Source organism: Danio rerio, chromosome 16 (genome assembly GCF_049306965.1).
Source record: "Danio rerio strain Tuebingen ecotype United States chromosome 16, GRCz12tu, whole genome shotgun sequence".
NCBI lineage: Eukaryota > Metazoa > Chordata > Actinopteri > Cypriniformes > Danionidae > Danio > Danio rerio.
The window spans coordinates 16697616-16706447 of NC_133191.1; the positions used below are offsets into that span (position 1 = coordinate 16697616).

Here is an 8832-nt window from a genome sequence, read left to right on the forward strand (position 1 = left end):
GCCGTTTCTAAAATATTAATTTTAGGCTTAATATGTGAAATTTTCCTTGCATGCAGTTGCTATTTAAAACAAGACTTGGATCAGCCTTAAATCAAGCTTTAGGCTTGATAGTCAGGCACGGTCCTGCTGATGTTGCCAATCTGGCAACCTGTGCTTTTGAACCAGGAGTGAAATACCTAGTTTAACCACTGGGTATCAAACTTACATATTGCACAATTAAAAATGCATTGCTCACTGGCCATTCAAATATGTTGCTGACATCCATTTTGCAGTATACCAGTTTTGTAATGATCATATATATGAGAGGGGCCTGACGAATCAAATTGCACAAAATAATTTGCAAGACCAGACAGAGAGCGATTGTGGATAGAAGCACCTTAATCTTTAAAGGTTTGAGTCGCTAAACCTTTAAATAATGCACTATTTGATTTAGCAGCCGTTTGTAGTCATGTCTGAGGGCACTCAGTCAATCCCATAATGTGTTGAGAGAGTTTATGTGCCAAATGAATTTTAGAAATCAATTGTTATTTAATTGTTAAATTGACATTTTTTTACATGACTAATAGAGAGCTCGCAAAATATTAAATAACTATCACAGGATCTGACCAAAAGTTGTCTGACCAAAGTCTAATCCACTTGAGGAATTAATTGAGTAGCAAAGCACAAACAAAACGGCATTTCTTCTAGTGCACTCAGCTTGAATTCACTCACTGGTTTTTATTTACACCTCAAAGTGGATCATACACAACACCTTTAAAGGCAGGCTTGGGTTGTCTAAATCCAGAAGTCATGTGAAAATGAATCCCACATTCCTTTGATGTCAAATGAACACGGTTGAGCCCCAAAGGTGCTTGTGTGATACTGGAAACATGTAACCATGACTTGCAAAGCATTTGTTTTTCTTACTATGGAAGTCAATGTTTACAGGTTTTGAGTTTTGTTTAAAATATGTTATTTTGTAGTCATCAGAAAGAAAAAAGAAAAAAAAAACTCATAAAGGTTTGGAACCATTTGAGGTTGATTAAACACAGTAAATTTTATATTTTGGGGTGATTATCTCTTTAACTGAATTTTTTTTCAAAAAAAAGATAAAATAATTCATGCTTGTACTTACACATTTGTTTAATAGCTGACATCTCCTTTTCAAGAAGCTCAATTCTTTCCCTCAGTGCAGCCATGTCCGTCTCACAACCTCCATTGCATGTTCCTTGTACCAGGTTGATTCGATGAGTCATAACCAGAGGAGATCCAGGATTCAAACTTAGTTCTGTTTCTCGTATTTTAGTTATGTTACCTACATCTCCCTGAGACTTCCGCTGAACACAACCCTCGGTTATAACTATTTTAATTGGTGAACTCTCTGCAAGTTTGTCTATATCTAGATTTTGTGTGCCATCCATCACAGGGCTTGTGGATGTGACAGCTTGATCATTGTTGTTATTTTTTGATGAACTAGGCTTAGTTTGGTTTTTCGTTTTGGTGTTTGGTGGTGTAGTTATTGGCTTTGATGCATGAACATCAATAGATTGAGAAGCTGACTTGACAGTAAAATTTTTTTTCTTGCCAAGGCTGATTTCACCCTCAACAGGCTTAGTGGTAGATGGGGATGTCTGATTGGCTTTGCTTATTTTTAATGATGTTGATTGAGTTTGGTTTTTCGTTTTAGTGTGTAATGATGTAGTTACTGGCTTTGATGCATTGATATTAATTGTTTGTAACCTTGCCTTGACAGTAGAATTTTTCTTCATTCTATGTGTGACTTCATCCACAAATTTTGTGCTGAATGGGACAGTCTGATTGACATGGCTTATCGTTGAAAAAGAAGGATGAGTCTGGTTTTTCAGTTTAATATTTAACAATGTAGTTAGTGTTGGAACATTATTCCTAATAGTTTGAGCTGTTAACTTGGATGTGGAATTTTTCTTTGTACCAGATATGTCTTGTAGAGCAGACCCAGGTGTCTTAACATCTACAGCAGGCTTTGGTGTGGATAAGAGAGTCTGATTAATGTGAGTAGGTTTTGAAGAAACTGACTGAGTTTGAACCTTAGTGTTTTCAGGCTTTGAAGCATTAACATTAATATTGTGGCTCACTAACTTGGTAGTAGTGTTTCTCTTCTCACCAAATGTAGTTGGAGAAGGAGACACAGATTTTTGCACAACATCTACAGCAGGCTTAGCAGAAAGAGAAGTTTGATCTATAATGCTGTTTTTTGTAGAATTAGAGAGAGCTTGGATTCTCATTTTGTTTTTTAGTAATGTACCTACTGGTTTCTGAACAATAATATGATTGTCTGTTGACTTAGTAGTAGAATTTTTCTTGTCATTGATTGTGGTTTGCACACTTTGGACAGGCTTCTGTATGGAGTCCACATCAGACTTTGTAGAGGCTGGGAGAGTCTGATTTACTTGACTTGTTGTTGAAGAAATAGATTGAGTTCTTTCTTTCTGTTTGTTTTTCAATAATGTAGTTACTGGCTTCTTAACATTAATAATGTTGACTGTTGACTTAGTGGTAGAATTTGTCTGGTCACCAATTGTGTTTTTTGCACTTTGGACAGGTTTCTGTATGGAATCCACCTCAGGCTTTATAGAGGATGTAAGAGTCTGATTTACTTGACTTGTTGAAGGAGTAGATTGGGTTTGTTCTTTGAGTTTTGTCTTCAATAAAGAAGTTACTGGTTTCTGAACGTTAATAGTGTTGACTGTTGATTTAGTAGTAGAATTTTTCTTGCCACTAATTGTGTCTTGTACACTTTGGACAGGATTCTGTATGGATTCCACCTCAGGCTTTGTGGAAGTCGTATGGGTCTGATTTACTTGACTTGTTGAGGGAGTAGATTGAGTTTTTTCTTTAAGTTTTGTCTTCAATAAAGAAGTTACTGGTTTCTGAACTTTAATAGTGTTGACAGTTGACTTAGTTGTGGAATTATTCTTGTCACTAACTGTGTTTTGTACACTTTGAACAGGATTCTGTATGGAGTTCACCTCAGGCTTTGTAGAGGTTGTAAGTGTCTGATTTACTTGACTTGTTGAAGGAGTAGATTGAGTTTGTTCTTTGAGTTTGGTCTTCAATAAAGAAGTTACTGGTTTCTGAATGTTAATAGTGTTGACTGTTGACTTAGTAGTAGAATTTTTCTTGTCACCAATTTTGTTTTGTAGACTTTGGATAGGTTTCTTGACAGTGTCCACATCAGGCATTGTAGATGAGGGAAGAGTGTGATTTACTTTGCTAGTTGTTGAAGAAGTAGATTGAGTTTGGTCTTTAAGTTTGGTGTTTAATCTAGTAGCTGGATTTTGAACATTAATAGTGTTGACTATAGACTCAGTGGTAGAATTTTTCTTGTCACCAATTGTGTTTTGTACACTTTGGACAGGTTTCTGTGTGGTGTCCACCTCAGGCTTTGAAGAGGTTGTGAGAGTCTGTTTTACTTGACTTGTTGAAGGAGTAGATTGAGTTTGTTCTTTCAGTTTTGTCTTCAATAAAGAAGTTACTGGTTTCTGAACATTACTAGTGTTAACTGTTGACTTAGTAGTAGAATTTTTCTTGCCACTAATTGTGTTTTGTACACTTTGGACAGGTTTTTGTACGGAGTCCACCTCAGGCATTGTAGATGATGGGAGAGTCAGATTTACCTGTGTTGTTGTTAAAGACGTAGATTGAGTTTGTACTTTCATTTTGGTGTTTAATTTAGTAGCTGGTTTCTGAACATCAACAATGTTGACTATTGACTTAGTGGTAGAATTTGTCTTGCCACCAAATGTGATTTGTAGACTTTGGACAGGTTTGTGTATGGAGTCCACCCCAGGCTTTTGAGAGGTTGTGAGAGTCTGATTTAATTGACTTGTTGAAGAAGAGGATTGAGTTTGTTCTTTTAGTTTGGTCTTCAACAAAGAAGTTACTGGTTTCTGAACATTAATAGTGTTGACAGTTGACTTAGTAGTGGAATTTTTCTTTCCACTAATTGTGTTTTGTACACTTTGGACAGGATTCTGTATGGAGTCCACCTCAGGTCTTGTAGAGGTTGTGAGAATCTGATTTACCTGTGTTTTTGTTGAAGAAGTATATTGAGTTTGTACTTTCAGTTTGGTGTTTAATTTAGTAGCTGGTTTCTGAACATTAACATTACTGACTGTTGACTTATTAGTAGAATTTGTCTTCTCACTAATTTTGTTTTGAACACCTTGCATTGGCTTTTGGCTAGTATGAATATTAGGCTTTGTAGAGGACGAGAGAGATTGGTTCACTTTGCTATATGTCAAGGAAGTAGATTGAGTTTGGTCCTTTTTTTTGCTATTTAATGAAGTAGTCACAACTTTAATAGTTTGGGTTGGAGACTTCATCGTAGAGTTTTTCTTTTGACTATGTGGGTCCTGCAAAGAAGGTGGATGCTTCTCAACAATGTCTTGATGTTGATTGATGTTGCTAGTTATTGAGAAAGTGGACTGAGTATGGTTTTTGGTTTTCTTGTCAGTCTTTGGCACAGAAATAATTTGGGTAGGTAAATTTGCAGTGGAATTTTTTTTCTCAGTAATTGTACTTTGATCTGCAACAATCTTTTTAACTGATGGAAGAGTCTGGTTAACACTGCTCGGTTTTGCCAAAGTAGGACGAGTCTGGTTTTTCATTTTGTTAATTAGCTTTGTTGTCACCAGCTTTGGAATGTCAAGACTACCTAGGTGTGCTGTTGACTGCACAGTAGAATGTTTTTTCTCATTAAGTTTGCCTCTTAAAGCAAGCACAGGTTTCTGAACACCATCTACAGCAGGCTCTGTAGAGGATGGGAGAGTCTGACTGATGCTGCTACTTATTGATGAAGTAGATTGAGTTTGGTTTCTGATTTTGGTGTTTGATAATCTGGTTAAGGGTTTATGCACATTATGTGCATTCAATCTTGATTCCGAAGTAGAATTGTCCTTGGCACTAAGTGTGTCTTGAAAAAGAGGGACAGATTTCTGGATATCATCTACAACAGGCTTCGGAGTGAATGGAAGAGTCTGATTGCTGTTGCTCATTTTTGAAGAAGCAGCATGAGTTTGTTTTTTTACTTTTGTGCTTAATGGTGTAGTTACTTGTACGGGAATATGATGACTAAAGGTATGGTCTATGGTTTTGATAGTGTCATTTTTATTCTCGCTAAGTGTGCCTTGAAGAAAAGACACATTTAGAATGAGAAAAACTAATGAGATTAACATTTTATACTGGGTTGATGTGCCCAGTTTATTCATACAAATTAATGATCTATACTAATAATATAAAGCCTAAATTAAGTTATTTTCCCCAGCTATTCGACTTGTCTTTGGGATATAATGGATTTGTTTCCTAAAAACAAACAAAAAAACAGAGTTAATTTCCCATTAGTTTATCCTTGCAATGCACTTCTTTCTTATTCACCCATTGATTTACTCCATTAATTTACACACTTTTGAAATGTATATCAGGCTGAGATGAGCTGGGATGGGCTCAAGACTGCATCTTTAAAAAAAAATCTCCTCAAAACCCCTATCAGCAGTGGGACTGTACCGCAGCAACAGAGCAGCACTGTCCACCTCTCACAGAATGTCTTTCACTCAACCCTTACATAATCTTTGCTTAGGCCGATAAATACATACAGGACCAGTTTCCAGTTGGGAAAAAAAAAAAAAAAAACACTTGCTCACCACAGAAGCATCTAAAAAATGTAATAACCGGAGGTTACATCTATCTATCTATCTATCTATCTATCTATCTATCTATCTATCTATCTATCTATCTATCTATCTATCTATCTATCTATCTATCTATCTATCTATCTATCTATCTATCTATCTATCTATCTATCTATCTATCTATCTATCTATCTATCTATCTATCTATCTATCTATCTATCTATCTATCTATCTATTTTTATTTAGCTACTAATTTATTCATCTACATGTATACTATACATTTTACATTGATATTTTAATAATGTATAAATTGATGTAATCTTACATTGAGTTTTTTTTTTTAAAGCAAAATGTTCAGCCAGCTTAAAATAAATGCAATGCTTGCTGACAACAACTCTGAAAATCAATAAATTGTAGTAGAATTTGTCTGACCTGTGTTTGGAGCTGCTATCCTGTTCTGTGTTGAAAAAAAGTTCCTTCCATCAGCATTGAGAACCTCCTGTAACTGACTGAGATTAATGGAGAAGGAGCGATGGTGAACATGAGCTCCAGTAGCCAAGAGGACTCGGGACAATCAAATGCCCTCACACTTAAAGTTTTTCCACACTCCGCCTCCTTGCCAGTTTACATTGAACATATTCCCTGAATGCTTCTGAAAGTTTTATTGGTGCTTTCCAAAATTGGTCTCTGCCGATGTTAAACTCTCATCTTTCATCTTTCACACTCTAACAAAAAGAAAGACATCTTTAACACTTCAACTGTCTTAGAGAGACAGTTCACCCAAATATTATGGTATTATTGGCATACTTTTTGTAAAAATGAGAAGAATTAAATTTGGATTTAAAAAACATGAACTTTTTCTCTTTGATGTTTTTCAAATAAATGTACTTTTCAAGCAAAACAGAGAAATAAATATTTAACATAATGTTATTTATGCTAAAGAGAAGTCACCAATACTTTAAAGGACAATATTTTAATTTAAACAACAAACTTTTCTATATCATTTGTAAAAAAAAAAAAAAAAAAAAAAAAAAAATATATATATATATATATATATATATATATATATATATATATATATATATATATATATATATATATATATATGGGATTTAAAAGACTTCATTAATTTAGTTATGTCAATGTGTATAAAGAAAAATAAACTTGTTTTTTTCATTTGTCAGTGTTAGCTATATGATGAGCTTAGAACAGATTTAGTAAGAAAATTGAGGCAAAGTCTGTATATACCAAAAACTCTTAACATATTTATCTAAAATAATTCTGATGAATATCAATTTATTTCCATTTTTATAGCCTGTTTATAGCCCCCGTACTCAATAATTGTTGACACAATAATCCTTTTTTACTCTTTAATTACTTCCTCTACCACTTATTTTTAAATTCTCAAGAAATGTTTAAACTCCACATACACACATTCCACAGAAGCTTGTACTTTTCCTTTTAGCACCTGATGAAAGTTTCAGTGTCAGCTCAGTACATCATTCAGTGGAACGCAGGGAGCCTGTCATGTCAGGTGATGATACATGATGGGTGGGCTCTGCTTACTAGCGCCCTCTCTTGTAGGATATCTATATCACACGAAAGCCAACCCACATTAGAGAGACCACCATTCTGAAGCTGACCTGACCTTACCCTTTTAGTCAAGCAGTGCCAAGCATTGATCTGTTTCCACAACTAACAAAACAAATGTGTACTTACAAGCACCTCTGGAAATTTATGAGCCATCACTTGATGGTATAGAACATTAGATATTCACTTCTGTGGAAAATATTCTATTTTCACATAATCCGGACATATTTGTGTTTGCTTGTAGTTTTGGTATTTACGAGAAATGGCAGCAGTGTCTAAATCTGGTCATGACACCACCCCATACACATTTTGTATGTTTCTCTTACCCTTTCAGAGGTTTGTTTTATTCTGTTTGTGCCATGTGAAATGGACATCACAATGCATTCTGCTAAGCTGAAAACAGTGTAATACAAATCTTTCTTTTTGAAATGAGCCAAGAAGTAAAGAGCAGTAAACCCTCTGTAAGGAAAATGTCAATCAGAATACAGTTCCTTTGTTGATCTGGCCTTTGTTGAACAAGCTGGCTATCTAAATGAGGCATGTCAACCAAGAGATACATGCAAAATGTAAAGCGAGGGGGGTCGAAGAGAATCAGGAATTATGGTGCATTCAAGTCATATGAGATAAATCATATTTACAAATTGAATGCACAGAAATGACAAGTCATTATTAGTGGGAAACTATTTCTTTAATTTTTTGGGAAAAAATGTCTTTAGCCTCAGAGTTTTCGAGTATGTCAGTGAGAAACATGGTGGAATGGCTGATCTATAATAGAGAATTATACATTCCATTACATATCTTATATAAATAAATCAGATAGATTACTCAGAAAGCTGACAGAAATGAAAATGGCTGAATGGAGCATACACTAACGTAGAAATTATTAAGTCACATGACCGATCAGTCTTCTTCTATTTTTTTATTTTTATATAATTTCACAAATATGGCGATCGAGACCGTCAGTGCTACGATTGCTATTCATTAGAATGTAAAGAATTTCAGTCATTATTTCAATATTATATCATAACAATTATTTTAACATCTTTGCAGATTTGGAAAATTAAATTATGTAAAAAAGAATTTAAAAAAAAAAACACGCACACACACACATACACATGTCACATTAAAATGAATTAATATAGTTAATAATTTAAATTGAATATAGTTTAAACTGATAAAGTACTTTATCTTTTACTAAACTTTAGCAACTGTTAGAAAAAAAAAAAAAAAAATATATATATATATATATATATATATATATATATATATATATATATATATATATATATATATATATATATATATATATATTTATTAGCCCCCTGAATTATTGGCCACCATGTTTATTTTTACCCTAATTTATGTTTAATGGACAGTAGATTTTTTTAACACATTCTAAAACATAATAATTTTATCTTTATGATAAGTTTTTTTTTTTAATCTTTTCCATGATGACAGTAAATAATATTTGACTAGATATTTTTCAAGACACTTCTATAAAGCGTAAAGTGACATTTAAAGGCTTCACTAGGGTAATTAGGTTAACTAGGCAGGTTAGGGTAGTTAGGCAAGTTATTGTTTAACGATGGTTTGT

At 33.9% G+C, this 8832-nt stretch overlaps 1 protein-coding gene across 5 annotated transcripts in view; it reads right to left on the reverse strand.

Moving 5' to 3' along the window:
• tnxba (tenascin XBa) overlaps positions 1–6430 on the reverse strand; it is a 28755-nt gene extending 22325 nt beyond the window's left edge. For 2 of the 5 annotated variants that reach the window (XR_011006671.2, XM_021466884.3), the window contains exons 1-2: positions 6081–6213; positions 1115–5322 (exon numbers count right to left, since the gene is read on the reverse strand). Coding sequence is in view for 3 of the 5 variants with exons in the window: in XM_021466884.3 (XP_021322559.1) it covers positions 1115–5228 (4114 nt within the window). In the remaining 2 variants the exon portion in view is untranslated. Of the gene's footprint in view, positions 1–376; positions 562–1114; positions 5743–6080 lie in introns of those variants that run through there. The other 3 variants (XM_021466883.3, XM_073925968.1, XM_073925969.1) reach the window with 3 other exon arrangements.
• Positions 6431–8832: the final 2402 nt, after the last annotated feature.